At 49.9% G+C, this 20766-nt stretch overlaps 1 protein-coding gene across 4 annotated transcripts in view; it reads right to left on the minus strand.

Moving 5' to 3' along the window:
* Positions 1-20766, minus strand: part of LOC142160691 (uncharacterized) — a 109238-nt gene that overhangs the window by 50420 nt on the left and 38052 nt on the right. For 3 of the 4 annotated variants that reach the window (XM_075215560.1, XM_075215559.1, XM_075215558.1), the window contains exons 2-3: positions 16169-16223; positions 2214-2383 (exon numbers count right to left, since the gene is read on the minus strand). In XM_075215560.1, the coding sequence (XP_075071661.1) occupies positions 2214-2383; positions 16169-16223 (225 nt within the window). The remainder of the gene's footprint in view (positions 1-2213; positions 2384-16168; positions 16224-20766) is intronic. The other variant, XM_075215561.1, reaches the window with a different exon arrangement.

A 20766-nucleotide genomic window follows, 5' to 3' on the forward strand; every position in this document is an offset into this window, starting at 1 on the left:
ACAAAACCGCTAGAGGATATGAGACAGATCCCTACACAAAACAAAACCGCTAGAGGATATATGAGATAGAACCCTATACAAAGCACAAAACCACTAGAGGATATGAGACCTCTAGAGGGGTAGTGCTCATGCACTAGAGGAGTAGTGCTCATGCTCTAGAGGAGTAGTGCTCATGGTCTAGAGGTGTAGGGCTCATGCTCTGGAGGTGTAGTGCTCATGCTCTAGAGGGGTAGTGCTCATGTTCTAGAGGTGTAGTGCTCATGGTCTAGAGGTGTAGTGCTCATGCTCAAGATGAGTAGTGCTCATGTTCTAGAGGTGTAGTGCTCATGGTCTAGAGGTGTAGGGCTCATGCTCTAGATGAGTAGTGCTCATGGTCTAGAGCTCATGGTCTAGATGTGTAGTGCTCATGCTCTAGAGGTGTAGTGCTCATGCTCTAGAAGTGTAGTGCTCAGGCTCTAGATGAGTAGTGCTCATGCTCTAGATGAGTAGGGCTCATGCTCTAGAGGTGTAGTGCTCATGCTCTAGAGGGGTAGTGCTCATGTTCTAGAGGTGTAGTGCTCATAGTCTAGATAATTAGTGCTCCTGCTCTAGAGGTGTAGTGCTCATGTTCTAGAGGTGTAGTGCTCATGGTCTAGAGGTGTAGTGCTCATGCTCTAGAGGGGTAGTGCTCATGTTCTAGAGGTGTAGTGCTCATGGTCTAGAGGTGTAGTGCTCATGTTCTAGAGGTGTAGTGCTCATGGTCTAGAGGTGCAGTGCTCATGCTCTAGATGAGTAGTACTCATGCTCTAGAGGTGTAGTGCTCATGCTATAGAGGTGTAGTGCTCATGCTCTAAAGGTGTAGTGCTCATGGTCTAGATAATTAGTGCTCATGCTCTAGAGGTGTAGTGATCATGTTCTAGAGGTGTAGTGCTCATGGTCTAGAGGTGTAGTGCTCATGTTCTAGAGGTGTAGTGCTCATGGTCTAGAGGTGTAGTGCTCATGCTCTAGAGGGGTAGTGCTCATGGTCTAGAGGTGTAGTGCTCATGTTCTAGAGGTGTAGTGCTCATGTTCTAGAGGTGTAGTGCTCATGCTCTAGAGGTGTAGTGCTCATGCTCTAAAGGGGTAGTGCTCATGTTCTAGAGGTGTAGTGCTCATGTTCTAGAGGTGTAGTGCTCATGCTCTAGATGAGTAGTGCTCATGTTCTAGAGGTGTAGTGCTCATGTTCTAGAGGTGTAGTGCTCATGCTCTAGATGAGTAGTGCTCATGTTCTAGAGGTGTAGTGCTCATGGTCTAGAGGTGTAGTGCTCATGCTCTAGAAGAGTAGTGCTCATGTTCTAGAGGTGTAGTGCTCATGTTCTAGAGGTGTAGTGCTCATGTTCTAGAGGTGTAGTGCTCATGCTCTAGATGAGTAGGGCTCATGCTCTAGAGGGGTAGTGCTCATGTTCTAGAGGTGTAGTGCTCATAGTCTAGATAATTAGTGCTAATGCTCTAGAGGTGTAGTGCTCATGCTCTAGAGGTGTAGTGCTCATGCTCTAGAGGTGTAGTGCTCATGCTCTAGAGGTGTAGTGCTCATGGTCTAGAGGTGTAGTGCTCATGTTCTAGAGGTGTAGTGCTCATGCTCTAGATGAGTAGTGCTCATGTTCTAGAGGTGTAGTGCTCATGTTCTAGAGGTGTAGTGCTCATGCTCTAGATGAGTAGTGCTCATGTTCTAGAGGTGTAGTGCTCATGGTCTAGAGGTGTAGTGCTCATGCTCTAGAGGTGTAGTGCTCATGTTCTAGAGGTGTAGTGCTCATGTTCTAGAGGTGTAGTGCTCATGCTCTAGATGAGTAGTGCTCATGCTCTAGATGAGTAGGGCTCATGCTCTAGAGGGGTAGTGCTCATGTTCTAGAGGTGTAGTGCTCATAGTCTAGATAATTAGTGCTAATGCTCTAGAGGTGTAGTGCTCATGCTCTAGATGAGTAGTGCTCATGCTCTAGATGAGTAGGGCTCATGCTCTAGAGGTGTAGTGCTAATGCTCTAGAGGTGTAGTGCTCATGCTCTAGAGGTGTAGTGCTCATGCTCTAGAGGTGTAGTGCTCATGCTCTAGAGGTGTAGTGCTCATGCTCTAGATGTGTAGTGCTCATGTTATTTTAATATGCACAATATTCTCCAATGCTGCATTAAACACAATCACATCAGTCAGACTGGCTTTATAATTGCTGTTCTAGATAGTTCTGTAATATTGTATTTGTCACCTTCTCTCCACAGCTATTGCATATGCTGGCTCCATCCAGCTCCTGGAAGATCCTGCCATTGTCTGTGCTTGTATAGATCATTGCTGCGTAGCAATTGAGCAATGTTTCATCAGGGTAAAGCGCCTGAGAGAGGAACGATTCAATGTTCTTGTCGTCCGTCTTCTGGGAATCTAATGAGAAAACATTTTGATTAAATGTTGAGACTTCTCCTTGTGCTACTCCGCACTACCACTAGATGTCACCTGAGAACCACACCAGCTCCTCACACAACAAGCATCATGTGCATTTATTTATCTCCTACATTTCATTTCGTTACTTCTCTGTGTTTAAAGAGAATCCCCCTGGAGACACTTGGTAAACATTACCAGTGCTGGAGAGGCCGTGCCTCAGTGCAAGAAGAAATGAAATTAATTAATAGAATTAATTGTATTGGACAAAATAATTCCAAAATACATAGACACAGTGATGAGATAATAAGTATTATCTGTGTAATGGTCACACAAAACACGTACATGTGCATTCAATCAGCAGTATCACTGAAACAGCAGCAACGAGTCTTTCCTAAATCTATTTCTCCCCATAAACCCCCAAAAATTACAAGCAGATGTCCTCAGCATAATGTAGCTTGTTATCCGCATTGTGAAGTGAAGAGGTGACTAGTGGAATGGAATGGGGGGGTGACTAGTGGAATAAATCAGATAATCCCAGTGAAGAGGTGACTAGTGGAATGGAATGGGGGGGTGACTAGTGGAATAGATCAGATAATCCCAGTGAAGAGGTGACTAGTGGAATAGATCAGATAATCCCAGTGAAGAGGTGACTAGTGGAATGGATTAGCTGATCATTATGAGGTGATCACTGTAAAGAGATTATTAGTGAAATGAATCGAATGATCACAGAATGTAGCTCTTTCCAACATAATTTTAAGAAATTTAAGTCAAATTGCAGAAAAACTACCATGATGACCTCTGATTTGAGACAATGGGGTAAATGTATCAAGCTGTCATTTATTTAGTGCATCTTGCAAAATGACAGCTAGAACCTGATTGGTTGCCATAGGCAACATCTCCACTTTTCAAACCCGCCGGCAAACTCTCAGCTTGATACATTTACCCCAATATGTTTCACACACACAGTTCTGCCAGACTGACCAGCTAATTCCCAATTTCATGCTCTCTGCTTTTCAAAACATAAAATTCAATTGTAATTTCTTGTGTCAACAGGTGAAAAGCATTTGTTTCCAGGCCCTCTGGCGTCTTATGGGCAGGTGGTAAGAACTAACTGATGCACCCTTAGGTCTAAACCAGCGTTTCCCAAACCCAGTCCTCAGGGCCCTCTAACAGGGCAGGTTTTACAGGTGACCAGTGATATAATTACACCACCTGTGGATCTTTAAAAATGTGTCAGTCAGTAATGAATACAAACTTGCTACAGCAAAGAGATCGTGAAAACCTGCCCTGTTAGGGGTACTGGAGGACTGGGTTTGGGAAACAATGGTCTAAGCGACAGTCCAGCTCCTTGGAGAATAGGAGATAAGTGACGTAAATGAACCATGGAAGGACCAGAATCCATAGATGTCTCACACATACTGCTCTACAGCTCAGGGCAGAATAATTCCATCACTGTACTGAGATCGCAGCTAAGAGTATACTCCGTTATAATGACCTAATCCGCCAGATTACAGTGCAACGAGAACAACGTCCTAATCCGACAAATTACAGTGTAACGAGTATAACAACCTAATCCGCCAATAAAACGGGTGATTTATTGACCATTTACTAAGGACCAAATTATCTATAAAATATATTTACTCTCCATATGAGGGGAGTTTGCAGGTTTGTTCCTTTTTGACGCTGCATCAACTCTGCATTTTTACCATAAAACAAACTGAAACTTTGATGGTTTAATGGGAATTTATTCCTTTGTCATTTCAACATTTCCTGATTTGTAGAAGAATATCCCCAGACCGCTGATTTCACCTCCGCAGGATATTTTCTGAATGCTGGGCAACACTGGGTGTTATATAATATTACATCACAGCTCTATATAGTATAAGGCAGCGAATAGCCCAGGCAGGCTGGAGGCACCATCACTTTCTCCTCAGGCAGGCTGGAGGTGGAGGCACCATCACTTTCTGCTCAGGCAGGCTGGAGGTGGAGGCACCGTCACTTTCAGCTCAGGCAGGCTGCAGGGAGAGGCACCATCACGTTCTCCCCAGGCAGGCTGGAGGTGGAGGAACCATCACTTTCTCCTCAGGCAGGCTGCAGGGAGAGGCACCATCACTTTCTCCTCAGGCAGGCTGCAGGGAGAGGCACCATCACTTTCTCCCCAGGCAGGCTGCAGGGAGAGGCACCATCACTTTCTCCCCAGGCAGGCTGCAGGGAGAGGCACCATCACTTTCTCCCCAGGCAGGCTGCAGGGAGAGGCACCGTCACTTTCTCCTCAGGCAGGCTGGAGGTGGAGGCATCATCACTTTCTCCCCAGGCAGGCTGGAGGTGGAGGCACCATCACTTTCTCCCCAGGCAGGCTGCAGGGAGAGGCACCATCACTTTCTCTTCAGGCAGGCTGCAGGGAGAGGCACCATCACTTTCTCCTCAGGCAGGCTGCAGGGAGAGGCACCATCACTTTCTCCTCAGGCAGGTTGCAGGGAGAGGCACCATCACTTTCTCCTCAGGCAGGTTGCAGGGAGAGGCACCATCACTTTCTCCTCAGGCAGGTTGCAGGGAGAGGCACCATCACTTTCTCCTCAGGCAGGTTGCAGGGAGAGGCACCGTCACGTTCTCCCCATGCAGGCTGCAGGGAGAGGCACCATCACTTTCTCCCCAGGCAGGCTGCAGGGAGAGGCACCTTCACTTTTTCCCCAGGCAGGCTGCAGGGAGAGGCACCGTCACTTTCTCCTCAGGCAGGCTGCAGGGAGAGGCACCATCACTTTCTCCCCAGGCAGGCTGGAGGTGGAGGCACCGTCACTTTCTCCTCAGGCAGGCTGCAGGGAGAGGCACCATCACTTTCTCCCCAGGCAGGCTGGAGGTGGAGGCACTGTCACTTTCTCCTCAGGCAGGCTGCAGGGAGAGGCACCGTCACTTTCTCCCCAGGCAGGCTGGAGATGGAGGCACCGTCACTTTCTCCTCAGGCAGGCTGCAGGGAGAGGCACCATCACTTTCTCCCCAGGCAGGCTGGAGGTGGAGACACCATCACTTTCTCCCCAGGCAGGTTGCAGGGAGAGGCATCCTCACGTTATCCTCAGGCAGGCTGCAGGGAGAGGCCCCGTCACTTTCTCCCCAGGCAGGCTGGAGGTGGAGGCACCATCACTTTCTCCTCAGGCAGGCTGCAGGGAGAGGCACCATCACTTTCTCCTCAGGCAGGCTGCAGGGAGACGCACCATCACTTTCTCCTCAGGCAGGCTGGAGGTGGAGGCACCATCACTTTCTCTTCAGGCAGGTTGCAGGGAGAGGCACCGTCACGTTCTCCCCATGCAGGCTGCAGGGAGAGGCACCATCACTTTCTCCCCAGGCAGGCTGGAGGTGGAGTCAGTTTCTCCTCAGGCTCCATCCCAGGTTTCATAGAGCAAGTAAATGAGCAGAAAATCTGCTTTTACTTACAATATGGCATACAGTGTAAGAAGTTATAACCCTCAGGGATAGCTGACTGTCTGGGGCAGTTAGAGAAATCCTGCCCGGCAGAGGGTAGTAGGTAGAGACTTAGGTCTGATCACCCCGAGATGAGCATCAGACGTCTCCAGCATCTTTAACTTGTTACCAGCTTCTGACAAAGCCACGACATCCACAGAGAAACCTGGTCCGTATTACGCTATAAGATAAATCTGATTTGTGGTGTACTCAGCACGGATGTGAATTTATGCTTTGCAGACTCACCTACATGTGATGGTCGGGAAGGAGCAGTTTGCATCAAACATTTCACAACTTTAAATTAAACTGATCTGAAAAAAAGTTCATAAATGTTGTCATCAATTTGGGAAATCCTATAACATCTGAATATCCGTCCACTTGCACCGCACTGGGGCCTTCTCCCGTCTGAGCGATCTGGGGGTGTGGGATTATCCACATTTCCTTTCTATTTATTATATATCCACCATAAGCCTTGCGTATTAGAGTTTATTTTTATCTAGAAATCTGTCTTATACTAATCCCAGGATCTCGCAGCTCGTCGGTCCCCACCATTCACCCTCCACCATTTCATCGCATAATTAAACAGTGACCGGTGAGTCCTGGACCGCGCAACATAACAGCTCATGAATGAGTGATAGGAATACTACCTGAGGAGGTACAAAACCCCAGAACACACTCTGCTGTCCCCAATCTGCACCACTCACTGGTGTCTAGTTGTTTCTACACCCTTTACTCTGGCAGGAGGGTGAGTCACCCAATGACAATAGGAGCTACCTGGAACAAAAGGGCAAGTCACCCACTGACACGAGAGTGAGATGCCCATTGTATCACCCTGTAGGTAACGTGGTTACACACTGGTAGGAGGGCGAGACGCCCGTCGTATCACCCTGCAGGTAACGTGGTTACACACTGGTAGGAGGGCGAGACGCCCGTCGTATCACCCTGCAGGTAACGTGGTTACACACTGGTAGGAGGGCGAGACGCCCGTCTTATCACCCTGCAGGTAACGTGGTTACACACTGGTAGGAGGGCGAGACGCCCGTCGTATCACCCTGTAGGTAACGTGGTTACACACTGGTAGGAGGACGAGACGCCCGTCGTATCACCCTGCAGGTAACGTGGTTACACACTGGTAGGAGGGCGAGACGCCCGTCGTATCACCCTGCAGGTAACGTGGTTACACACTGGTAGGAGGACGAGACGCCCGTCGTATCACCCTGCAGGTAACGTGGTTACACACTGGTAGGAGGACGAGACGCCCGTCGTATCACCCTGCAGGTAACGTGGTTACACACTGGTAGGAGGGCGAGACGCCCGTCGTATCACCCTGTAGGTAACGTGGTTACACACTGGTAGGAGGGCGAGACGCCCGTCGTATCACCCTGCAGGTAACGTGGTTACACACTGGTAGGAGGGCGAGACGCCCGTCGTATCACCCTGCAGGTAACGTGGTTACACACTGGTAGGAGGACGAGACGCCCGTCGTATCACCCTGCAGGTAACGTGGTTACACACTGGTAGGAGGGCGAGACGCCCGTCGTATCACCCTGTAGGTAACGTGGTTACACACTGGTAGGAGGGCGAGACGCCCGTCGTATCACCCTGCAGGTAACGTGGTTACACACTGGTAGGAGGACGAGACGCCCGTCGTATCACCCTGCAGGTAACGTGGTTACACACTGGTAGGAGGGCGAGACGCCCGTCGTATCACCCTGCAGGTAACGTGGTTACACACTGGTAGGAGGGCGAGACGCCCGTCGTATCACCCTGTAGGTAACGTGGTTACACACTGGTAGGAGGGCGAGACGCCCGTCGTATCACCCTGCAGGTAACGTGGTTACACACTGGTAGGAGGGCGAGACGCCCGTCGTATCACCCTGCAGGTAACGTGGTTACACACTGGTAGGAGGACGAGACGCCCGTCGTATCACCCTGCAGGTAACGTGGTTACACACTGGTAGGAGGGCGAGACGCCCGTCGTATCACCCTGTAGGTAACGTGGTTACACACTGGTAGGAGGACGAGACGCCCGTCGTATCACCCTGCAGGTAACGTGGTTACACACTGGTAGGAGGGCGAGACGCCCGTCGTATCACCCTGCAGGTAACGTGGTTACACACTGGTAGGAGGGCGAGACGCCCGTCGTATCACCCTGCAGGTAACGTGGTTACACACTGGTAGGAGGACGAGACGCCCGTCGTATCACCCTGTAGGTAACGTGGTTACACACTGGTAGGAGGGCGAGACGCCCGTCGTATCACCCTGTAGGTAACGTGGTTACACACTGGTAGGAGGACGAGACGCCCGTCGTATCACCCTGCAGGTAACGTGGTTACACACTGGTAGGAGGGCGAGACGCCCGTCGTATCACCCTGCAGGTAACGTGGTTACACACTGGTAGGAGGACGAGACGCCCGTCGTATCACCCTGCAGGTAACGTGGTTACACACTGGTAGGAGGGCGAGACGCCCGTCGTATCACCCTGCAGGTAACGTGGTTACACACTGGTAGGAGGACGAGACGCCCCTCGTATCACCCTGCAGGTAACGTGGTTACACACTGGTAGGAGGGCGAGACGCCCGTCGTATCACCCTGCAGGTAACGTGGTTACACACTGGTAGGAGGACGAGACGCCCGTCGTATCACCCTGCAGGTAACGTGGTTACACACTGGTAGGAGGGCGAGACGCCCGTCGTATCACCCTGTAGGTAACGTGGTTACACACTGGTAGGAGGGCGAGACGCCCGTCGTATCACCCTGCAGGTAACGTGGTTACACACTGGTAGGAGGGCGAGACGCCCGTCGTATCACCCTGTAGGTAACGTGGTTACACACTGGTAGGAGGACGAGACGCCCGTCGTATCACCCTGCAGGTAACGTGGTTACACACTGGTAGGAGGGCGAGACGCCCGTCGTATCACCCTGCAGGTAACGTGGTTACACACTGGTAGGAGGGCGAGACGCCCGTCGTATCACCCTGCAGGTAACGTGGTTACACACTGGTAGGAGGACGAGACGCCCGTCGTATCACCCTGCAGGTAACGTGGTTACACACTGGTAGGAGGACGAGACGCCCGTCGTATCACCCTGCAGGTAACGTGGTTACACACTGGTAGGAGGACGAGACGCCCGTCGTATCACCCTGCAGGTAACGTGGTTACACACTGGTAGGAGGACGAGACGCCCCTCGTATCACCCTGCAGGTAACGTGGTTACACACTGGTAGGAGGACGAGACGCCCGTCGTATCACCCTGTAGGTAACGTGGTTACACACTGGTAGGAGGGCGAGACGCCCCTCGTATCACCCTGTAGGTAACGTGGTTACACACTGGTAGGAGGACGAGACGCCCGTCGTATCACCCTGTAGGTAACGTGGTTACACACTGGTAGGAGGGCGAGACGCCCCTCGTATCACCCTGCAGGTAACGTGGTTACACACTGGTAGGAGGGCGAGACGCCCCTCGTATCACCCTGTAGGTAACGTGGTTACACACTGGTAGGAGGGCGAGACGCCCGTCGTATCACCCTGTAGGTAACGTGGTTACACACTGGTAGGAGGGCGAGACGCCCGTCGTATCACCCTGCAGGTAACGTGGTTACACACTGGTAGGAGGGCGAGACGCCCGTCGTATCACCCTGTAGGTAACGTGGTTACACACTGGTAGGAGGGCGAGACGCCCGTCGTATCACCCTGCAGGTAACGTGGTTACACACTGGTAGGAGGACGAGACGCCCGTCGTATCACCCTGTAGGTAACGTGGTTACACACTGGTAGGAGGGCGAGACGCCCATTGTATCACCCTGTAGGTAACGTGGTTACACACTGGTAGGAGGGCGAGACGCCCGTCGTATCACCCTGCAGGTAACGTGGTTACACACTGGTAGGAGGGCGAGACGCCCCTCGTATCACCCTGCAGGTAACGTGGTTACACACTGGTAGGAGGGCGAGACGCCCGTCGTATCACCCTGCAGGTAACGTGGTTACACACTGGTAGGAGGACGAGACGCCCGTCGTATCACCCTGCAGGTAACGTGGTTACACACTGGTAGGAGGGCGAGACGCCCGTCGTATCACCCTGCAGGTAACGTGGTTACACACTGGTAGGAGGGCGAGACGCCCGTCGTATCACCCTGCAGGTAACGTGGTTACACACTGGTAGGAGGACGAGACGCCCGTCGTATCACCCTGTAGGTAACGTGGTTACACACTGGTAGGAGGGCGAGACGCCCGTCGTATCACCCTGCAGGTAACGTGGTTACACACTGGTAGGAGGACGAGACGCCCGTCGTATCACCCTGCAGGTAACGTGGTTACACACTGGTAGGAGGGCGAGACGCCCGTCGTATCACCCTGTAGGTAACGTGGTTACACACTGGTAGGAGGACGAGACGCCCGTCGTATCACCCTGCAGGTAACGTGGTTACACACTGGTAGGAGGACGAGACGCCCGTCGTATCACCCTGCAGGTAACGTGGTTACACACTGGTAGGAGGGCGAGACGCCCCTCGTATCACCCTGCAGGTAACGTGGTTACACACTGGTAGGAGGACGAGACGCCCGTCGTATCACCCTGCAGGTAACGTGGTTACACACTGGTAGGAGGGCGAGACGCCCGTCGTATCACCCTGTAGGTAACGTGGTTACACACTGGTAGGAGGGCGAGACGCCCGTCGTATCACCCTGCAGGTAACGTGGTTACACACTGGTAGGAGGACGAGACGCCCGTCGTATCACCCTGCAGGTAACGTGGTTACACACTGGTAGGAGGGCGAGACGCCCGTCGTATCACCCTGCAGGTAACGTGGTTACACACTGGTAGGAGGACGAGACGCCCGTCGTATCACCCTGCAGGTAACGTGGTTACACACTGGTAGGAGGACGAGACGCCCGTCGTATCACCCTGTAGGTAACGTGGTTACACACTGGTAGGAGGACGAGACGCCCGTCGTATCACCCTGCAGGTAACGTGGTTACACACTGGTAGGAGGACGAGACGCCCGTCGTATCACCCTGCAGGTAACGTGGTTACACACTGGTAGGAGGACGAGACGCCCGTCGTATCACCCTGCAGGTAACGTGGTTACACACTGGTAGGAGGACGAGACGCCCGTCGTATCACCCTGCAGGTAACGTGGTTACACACTGGTAGGAGGACGAGACGCCCGTCGTATCACCCTGTAGGTAACGTGGTTACACACTGGTAGGAGGACGAGACGCCCGTCGTATCACCCTGCAGGTAACGTGGTTACACACTGGTAGGAGGACGAGACGCCCGTCGTATCACCCTGTAGGTAACGTGGTTACACACTGGTAGGAGGGCGAGACGCCCGTCGTATCACCCTGCAGGTAACGTGGTTACACACTGGTAGGAGGACGAGACGCCCGTCGTATCACCCTGTAGGTAACGTGGTTACACACTGGTAGGAGGACGAGACGCCCGTCGTATCACCCTGCAGGTAACGTGGTTACACACTGGTAGGAGGGCGAGACGCCCGTCGTATCACCCTGCAGGTAACGTGGTTACACACTGGTAGGAGGGCGAGACGCCCGTCGTATCACCCTGCAGGTAACGTGGTTACACACTGGTAGGAGGGCGAGACGCCCGTCGTATCACCCTGTAGGTAACGTGGTTACACACTGGTAGGAGGACGAGACGCCCGTCGTATCACCCTGCAGGTAACGTGGTTACACACTGGTAGGAGGGCGAGACGCCCGTCGTATCACCCTGCAGGTAACGTGGTTACACACTGGTAGGAGGACGAGACGCCCGTCGTATCACCCTGCAGGTAACGTGGTTACACACTGGTAGGAGGGCGAGACGCCCGTCGTATCACCCTGTAGGTAACGTGGTTACACACTGGTAGGAGGACGAGACGCCCCTCGTATCACCCTGCAGGTAACGTGGTTACACACTGGTAGGAGGGCGAGACGCCCGTCGTATCACCCTGCAGGTAACGTGGTTACACACTGGTAGGAGGACGAGACGCCCGTCGTATCACCCTGCAGGTAACGTGGTTACACACTGGTAGGAGGGCGAGACGCCCGTCGTATCACCCTGCAGGTAACGTGGTTACACACTGGTAGGAGGACGAGACGCCCGTCGTATCACCCTGTAGGTAACGTGGTTACACACTGGTAGGAGGACGAGACGCCCGTCGTATCACCCTGCAGGTAACGTGGTTACACACTGGTAGGAGGGCGAGACGCCCGTCGTATCACCCTGTAGGTAACGTGGTTACACACTGGTAGGAGGGCGAGACGCCCGTCGTATCACCCTGTAGGTAACGTGGTTACACACTGGTAGGAGGGCGAGACGCCCGTCGTATCACCCTGCAGGTAACGTGGTTACACACAGAGCAGAATCACATCTATACACCAACATGAAGAACAAACATCCCTAATCCTCCATCTAGAAATGTCTCACTCCTGGTATACAAACACGAGGACAGGCAGAACGCACTGCGAGTCCCTCGGGCCACTCTCTCAGCGCACAGACGCTCCGTCTCTATCCCACCATGTACTGAAGTGTTTGCACATTATTATGGCCATTATTAAATCCCTGAAATGACTCTGTTATTGAGTGTTCTGAAGGACGAGGCCGGCATTATACACGGATCTCTGGGGAGACCCCCACCCCCGGATACCTCATGTAAGGTGAAGACCTGCACTTGTTTCAGGTGTTATCAGACAGAGTCCATCAGGCGGTGGCGTCCGCAGGGAGAGCAGCGCAATCCTTCTTCTCAGGAAAACAAACAAGTGAAGCGACAGCACAAGGGGTCTTGGGCCTGGCAGTACTATGGGGGGCTGACCTGTGTCTGACAATGCAAACGCTGGGATGAGATTATTAATGGAAAGTCCGGCTTTATTTCTAGCAAATATTACCAGGTCCAGCTGACTACAGACTTTATATATCGCTGTACAGAGAGGAGATATTATATTATATACACACACATACATATATTATATATACATAATATAACACTATACACACAAATACACACACTGTACTTATATTACCAGATCCAGCTGACTAGCCTTTATATATCGCTGTATAATTATGGTATGTGTGAAATATTATATATGTGTGTGTATATATTTAGATTATACATATATTTCTGTCTATTTTTGTACATGTATATATATATATATATATATATATATATATATTGTGACAGAAGCACTGGGAAAGTGGTAAAAGGGAGATACATATGTCCACTTTCCTCTCATCTGAGTTTTAAATACCCCAAGGACAGTGCGTATGTTTGGTAAAGTAAGTTTCCAAACAGCGGTCCATCTTCAATAAGTCGGTGTAAGGGTCACTGTGGTTATAAATGGAGAAAGAAGGGCGGGCTCCAATCATAAGACCTATTTCAGGTCAATTCCAACCTGCTGGCCAGCTGCTGGCTTATCAGGAGTGGCACCTGTAATGTGCTATTAAAGACCTGTGGTGATTCTGTTTCTTCAGTCTCTCACTACCTGGGGAACAGGTCAGAGCCCTGTTGAGAGACACTGCCATTAACCCCAGGAGATGGTACCCCTAAACTGATCTTGATGAACCACTTTGCTGTTTATTCCCTCTTGTCCTGATGGATCATACAGCTTCTGCAGTAGTCTCAGCAGTGACACCAAAAATCACACAAAATATTTACAAGTCCCGACACCCTAACGCTGGTTATACACTTAGTACCCTAACTGGACAATGGTCACCTGCTGCAATCAGTCGCACCACCCACAGCACTAGATCAGCTACTTAAGCTTCCTCCCAAACACTACACTAGCTGTTCCCCTAATTAATTACTGCTACATTGTATCACTATCACATTCCAGTCACTTACATCTTGTTATCCGTGAATTCGAGCGACATATTCTGAGCCCATGTCGCGGGCCCTAATAAATCAGGCCCACTATTTAGAAGGAGGTCCACACTTTTGGCCATGTAGTGTTTACATATATATATTTGCGGCACCATGACTGGTAAATGGATTGAGTAACCATAGCTAATATCCATAGCTGGATAATGGCAAATAACATACATATAGTAGAGGCTCCAGTACAGACAGACACGGCTCTAGCGCTCTGTGATACACAATGGAGTCCTATAAAAATGCTAAGTACATTGTGTGTGCTTTTATCAGGCATTTCTCTCCTTTCCTTCGCCGCTGCTGTGATTGATTCATCTGTCTATATGGTGGCTGGCTGGTTTAGCTGAGACAAAAGGCCATGTGATAGGAGGATATACCACAACCCTGGATTCTGTGACTATCAGAGTGTATTTACCAGTGATAGAGCTTTGCCCTATACAACCGCGGTGAGAGCACAGCTATCAGCGATGCAGGGGAAGCCTATACAACGCGTATTAGAGGTACTTGTACCAATACAATACCTGTCCTGTTATCTCCATTAGCATGTTTGTTCATCTCTAAGGTTTTTAAATATTGTTCTTTTATAGTTTTAATATTTTCAACCTACTTTAAACTTTTTCTTTTTCACCAGGTGGAAGTGAAATCTCCCATCTGCCTGTGCGGCCGCGCTGGGCCCAATCAGTTCCCATCACCTTCATCTCTCTGGGCAGATTTGGTGTTTATCACTTTGTATGTTGCAGTTGTTGTTTCATGACGCGAGCGGCTGATTGTCGATGAATCTATCACACGTATTGTATCCTGTGAACACCTCAGTTGGCCACAGAGCTCACAGTCTACAAACAGAAGTTGTTATAGACTGTTCCCCATAGCGCAGTCGTCTCCCCGGGGACCCCAGCACATGATGGGGAACGGAGTACACACAGATTTACAGAGCTGAACTGAGAAGCTGGGGATAAGTACGACGTGATTAGTCATTTCCTGGAGCATGAGGAGGAGGCAGGTGAATCAGCAGTACCAGATGTGAGGGGGTAACACCGCTGGAGGGTCTGTGCAGACACCGGGGTGTAAGTATTCATCCCAGCAGATTGGGAGGACCTATTAACTCTCGCACTGACGCTCTAACACGCCCGTGACCTGGGCGCTCTCACAAGTTATATGACACAAACAACACACATGACATCACCATGGGCCGTATTAAACATCGCAGCACTAATTTCAAAGCAACCACAATATACAATACTCAGGGCCGTGACTAGGGCTGTGCGACAGGGGCGACTGGCCAGGGCGCAACGCAGAAGGGGAGCGCAATTTAGGAATATTTTAGGTACATTTGGTTAAAATTGAAGGCTAGGGGGGCGGCATTTGCCTTTCTCGTCCCAGGTGCTAGAATTCTAAGTTACGGGCTCTGTACAAACTTATTTCCTTCATATTGTGTCAGGCCACATTGTAATAATGTGCGTAGCCGGTACCCACAATCAGTGCAGCATGTGGCCTTAATACCGTCATATATTACTCTATGCCCACCAGTAAAGTGTCTATTACCCGTCAGCTCTACGCACATTTTACCCCTCTCCTGCTACTCCGCACCAATGGGGCTTATTTATCAGAGAAAAGCCCGTAAAACGAGTCACTGCAGTGAGAGCGCTAGCACCAGACGCCGTATTCTACAATCTGCAATGTATTTTTTGTTTTTTAACATTTTGTATCTATTTTTTTTATAATTTACCTCTTTATTCTATGTTAGTGGAGCTGAAAGCCCAAGTCTATGCAAGAATCACTTCTGTCCATGTACAATGCAACATCCTGATTGGTCCTGGGCGATCACATGAACTTGCGTTCTGCTGCAAGGGGGTGGAGTCTATATCTTGAGTACACAGAACAGACAGATGGATCTGACAAGCATAGTGCCGGTTATTATACTAAGCCTAGCTGGGGTCAGACACCCGTTGGTGGGTGGGTCTGCTCTAACAAGAGATCACGAGAACACGAGATCTGGATTTCTCACCAGGTTACACATTATTGTGTCGCTTTAGTTCTTTACATTGTATGATAGTTATTACTATATGATGAGGGATGTGACCCTCCCCAGTACAGAGCGTGGTCAGCACAATGTGTGTTTAATCTATCACTTGTCAGGCTCAGGGTTGGGAGTTTATTATGGTTTTAGCTCCACAGCTGAACCTTTGATATCTGACAAGCAGAGTAATTGGGAAACTTGATGGGATCCCCAGAGACGAATATTATTCTGGGCAAAGGTAAGAGGACTGTCCTGAAGCTGAAGATTGACACCTGCAATCAGGTGCCTCATCCTTGGTTGTACAAAGTATAAAATAACATTACCCCGTGATACCCCCGTGGGGTGGGGGTATGTGGGTATAACATTACCCCGTGTCGCTGGGGTGAGGGTATCTGGGTTTAACATTACCCCGTGTCGTTGGGGTGGGGGTATCTGGGTATAGCATTACCTGTGTCGCTGCAGTCAGGGTATCTGGTGTTCAGGTTCTGTGCTGTCAATGTGACCTGAGAAGATTTATAAAACAAAATATGACACAATATAAAATTAATAAAATACTGCACAAATTAAACAAGAAACAAAGTGCATTAGGTGCAAAGTGTCGCTACTTTCCTCCAGTTTTGAACTAGATGATCCGCCAAGCGCAAGTCTAACACCGTCCTGTTGGGAGAGATCTAGAAGTGTGCGCGGTGTGAAGAGAGCCAGAGAAATCCCAAGAGGCACATTGTGTGGTGTCAACGTCCAACCTCCGCCAACTCCCCACAGTCACCGCTTACTTTATTTATAGCTTATATTAATCCCGATAGAGGGGACAGCGGGACTGTCTGTATTACATTTCCTGATAATGAGGGGACATCAGGACTGTCTGTATTACATGTGTTCTGAGAGTGAGAGGACACCGGGACTGTCTGTATTACATGTGTTCTGAGAGTGAGGGGACACCGGGACTGTCTGTATTACATGTGTCCTGAGAGTGAGGGGACACCGGGACTGTCTGTATTACGTGTCCTGAGAATGAGGGGACACCGGGACTGTCAGTATTACATGTGTCCTGAGAGTGAGGGGACACCGGGACTGTCTCTATTACGTTTCCTGAGAATGAGGGGACACCGGGACTGTCAGTATTACATGTGTCCTGAGAGTGAGGGGACATCAGGACTGTCTGTATTATATGTGTCCTGAGAGTGAGGGGACAGTGTTACTGTCTGTATTACATGTGTCCTGAGAGTGAGGGGACAGTGGTACTGGCGATATTACGTGTGTGTGTATGTATATATAGGCACAGTGGTTAATACGAGACAGATAGTACATAGCACAGTATTTATTATTAAATATATATAGGGTGACACAGTGGTCAGTATTACTGCCTCACAGCACTGGGATCATGCGTTTGATTCCTATCTGTGTGGAGTTTGTATGTTTGTGTGGTTTACTCCCAAACTCCAAAGACATACTGGTAGGTTAATTGGCTGAATCCTAGTGTGTATCCATGTTGTAGGTAATACAGATACTGATATTTTCGATAAGTTGCTGATCCTAGGATCAAGTGCTAGGGAAATTACTGTTGTGGATTCTGTTTTGCAGTCTGCTCTAAATTTGTTATCATCACTAAACAGCACATTAGATTCTGTCTTATTAAGCTGGGTACACACCTATGTAATCTTACTTCAGATGCGATTTCGGTAACAATTTCACCAACAGCTGAACGTCCCGATCACCATAACTATTCATGTGTACACACCTACATGATTTACCATCAGATCTGTGCTCCTTGTCGGTCATAACCATCTGCTGTAAAGATGGGGACTCCGTACACACCGATATACAGAGGAAGTGTCGTACAGATGGTGACGGAGGACTCCGTACACACAGATATACAGAGGAAGTGTCGTACAGATGGTGACGGCGGACTCCGTACATACAGATATACAGAGGAAGTGTCATACAGATGGTGACGGCGGACTCCGTACACGCAGATATACAGAGGAAGTGTCATACAGATGGTGACGGCGGACTCCGTACACGCAGATATACAGAGGAAGTGTCGTACAGATGGTGACAGCGGACTCTGTACATACAGATATACAGAGGAAGTGTCGTACAGATGGTGACAGCGGACTCCGTACACACAGATATACAGAGGAAGTGTCGTACAGACGGTGACGGCGGACTCCGTACACACAGATATACAGAGGAAGTGTCGTACAGACGGTGACGGCGGACTCCGTACACACAGATATACAGAGGAAGTGTCGTACAGACGATGACGGCGGACTCCGTACACACAGATATACAGAGGAAGTGTCGTACAGACGATGACGGCGGACTCCGTACACACAGATATACAGAGGAAGTGTCGTACAGACGGTGACGGCGGACTCCGTACACACAGATATACAGAGGAAGTGTCGTACAGACGGTGACGGCGGACTCCGTACACACAGATATACAGAGGAAGTGTCGTACAGACGGTGACGGCGGACTCCGTACACACAGATATACAGAGGAAGTGTCGTACAGACGGTGACGGCGGACTCCGTACACACAGATATACAGAGGAAGTGTCGTACAGACGGTGACGGCGGACTCCGTACACACAGATATACAGAGGAAGTGTCGTACAGACGGTGACGGCGGACTCCGTACACACAGATATACAGAGGAAGTGTCGTACAGACGGTGACGGCGGACTCCGTACACACAGATATACAGAGGAAGTGTCGTACAGACGGTGACGGCGGACTCCGTACACACAGATATACAGAGGAAGTGTCGTACAGACGGTGACGGCGGACTCCGTACACACAGATATACAGAGGAAGTGTCGTACAGACGGTGACGGCGGACTCCGTACACACAGATATACAGAGGAAGTGTCGTACAGACGGTGACGGCGGACTCCGTACACACAGATATACGGAGGAAGTGTCGTACAGACGGTGACGGCGGACTCCGTACACGCAGATATACAGAGGAAGTGTCGTACAGACGGTGACGGCGGACTCCGTACACGCAGATATACAGAGGAAGTGTCGTACAGATGGTGACAGCGGACTCCGTACATACAGATATACAGAGGAAGTGTCGTACAGACGGTGACGGCGGACTCCGTACACACAGATATACAGAGGAAGTGTCGTACAGACGGTGACGGCGGACTCCGTACACACAGATATACAGAGGAAGTGTCGTACAGACGGTGACGGCGGACTCCGTACACACAGATATACAGAGGAAGTGTCGTACAGACGATGACGGCGGACTCCGTACACACAGATATACAGAGGAAGTGTCGTACAGACGATGACGGCGGACTCCGTACACACAGATATACAGAGGAAGTGTCGTACAGACGGTGACGGCGGACTCCGTACACACAGATATACAGAGGAAGTGTCGTACAGACGGTGACGGCGGACTCCGTACACACAGATATACAGAGGAAGTGTCGTACAGACGGTGACGGCGGACTCCGTACACACAGATATACAGAGGAAGTGTCGTACAGACGATGACGGCGGACTCCGTACACACAGATATACAGAGGAAGTGTCGTACAGACGGTGACGGCGGACTCCGTACACACAGATATACAGAGGAAGTGTCGTACAGACGGTGACGGCGGACTCCGTACACACAGATATACAGAGGAAGTGTCGTACAGACGGTGACGGCGGACTCCGTACACACAGATATACAGAGGAAGTGTCGTACAGACGGTGACGGCGGACTCCGTACACACAGATATACAGAGGAAGTGTCGTACAGACGGTGACGGCGGACTCCGTACACACAGATATACAGAGGAAGTGTCGTACAGACGGTGACGGCGGACTCCGTACACACAGATATACGGAGGAAGTGTCGTACAGATGGTGACGGCGGTCACACTTCTAAATGTGTCCGACAATGATCAACCACTGATCGAGATTTTTAGGAAGTTTAAAAACCAAATCAAATGATGTGATGTGTACCATAGAACATGATTGTTGGAGCGTACACACTAATGCGATATCTGACCAGTCTTTATCATGTGATCTGCACGATAATTGTATATGTGTGTACCCAGCTTAACACTAAGAACATTCAATAATCAGTACTATAATAAGTAAGGTGGATAATATAAACAGTTAATATACAATGTTACATTACGGTTGTGTAAATAAAGTGGTTCTCAGAATTACAATTGAACTAGTGAACAGTCAGCGAATAAAAAAACCATTAAATACATAAGAGAAACATAATGGTGGTAATTTCACCTTGTTATTTCTGCATCACTTCCTAGAATTCTAAGCATATAAAATGTGCTGGATGTGTCTGTCAGAGAGGACAGAACATTAATTACATATTGGTGTAATGTCAGATCTGTCTGATGTGGTCTCACATGTAACATGAAGTATTGATGACGGAGTGTAAAAGTCAGAGAATGACGGAACTAGTTTTCAACAGAGCTGTTTCATGTGTCTATGGGAAATCTTTAAACATTGAAATCAGCCTTTGAACATTGATTTCAACCCAAACAAGTAATCAGTGCCCCATCAATGTCCAGCGAGGAGAGAAGATAAAAGTCAGCGGAACGAAGGGACGGAGGAATCTGCCACCTGGAACTTCACAGCATAACCTCACTCATCCCGTGGGCCCCAGGGACCCTCTAATGAGACCCTGGCATGCTGGACACTCTGATAGGTCATTCCCAGACCACGCCCAGCAAACTCTACTCTGACACTGCTCACATCATAAACCTTTTCTATGATCAGAATAATTATTTTTATAAATATTCATTTTCAACCAGAATATTTTTTTTTACATTACTTAAATAAAGATGCTTTCAATCCATACTGTACATACAAAGTGTTTTCTAGTCTATCTTACTTGCATACACACATTCTGTACGCTGTGTCTGTCATCACTATCAGTGGCCATTTACACCTGACCTGCAGCGGGCGCTAATAACACGTCTGAAACCAGGCGCCGCTACGAGAAGCCCAGAACATCTGTACGGATCTCACCCGTTCCGCCTCTCAGGTCACAGACAGTCAAGGGCGTCAT

The sequence above is a fragment of the Mixophyes fleayi genome, chromosome 6 (assembly GCF_038048845.1).
Source record: "Mixophyes fleayi isolate aMixFle1 chromosome 6, aMixFle1.hap1, whole genome shotgun sequence".
NCBI classification, from domain to species: Eukaryota; Metazoa; Chordata; class Amphibia; order Anura; family Limnodynastidae; genus Mixophyes; species Mixophyes fleayi.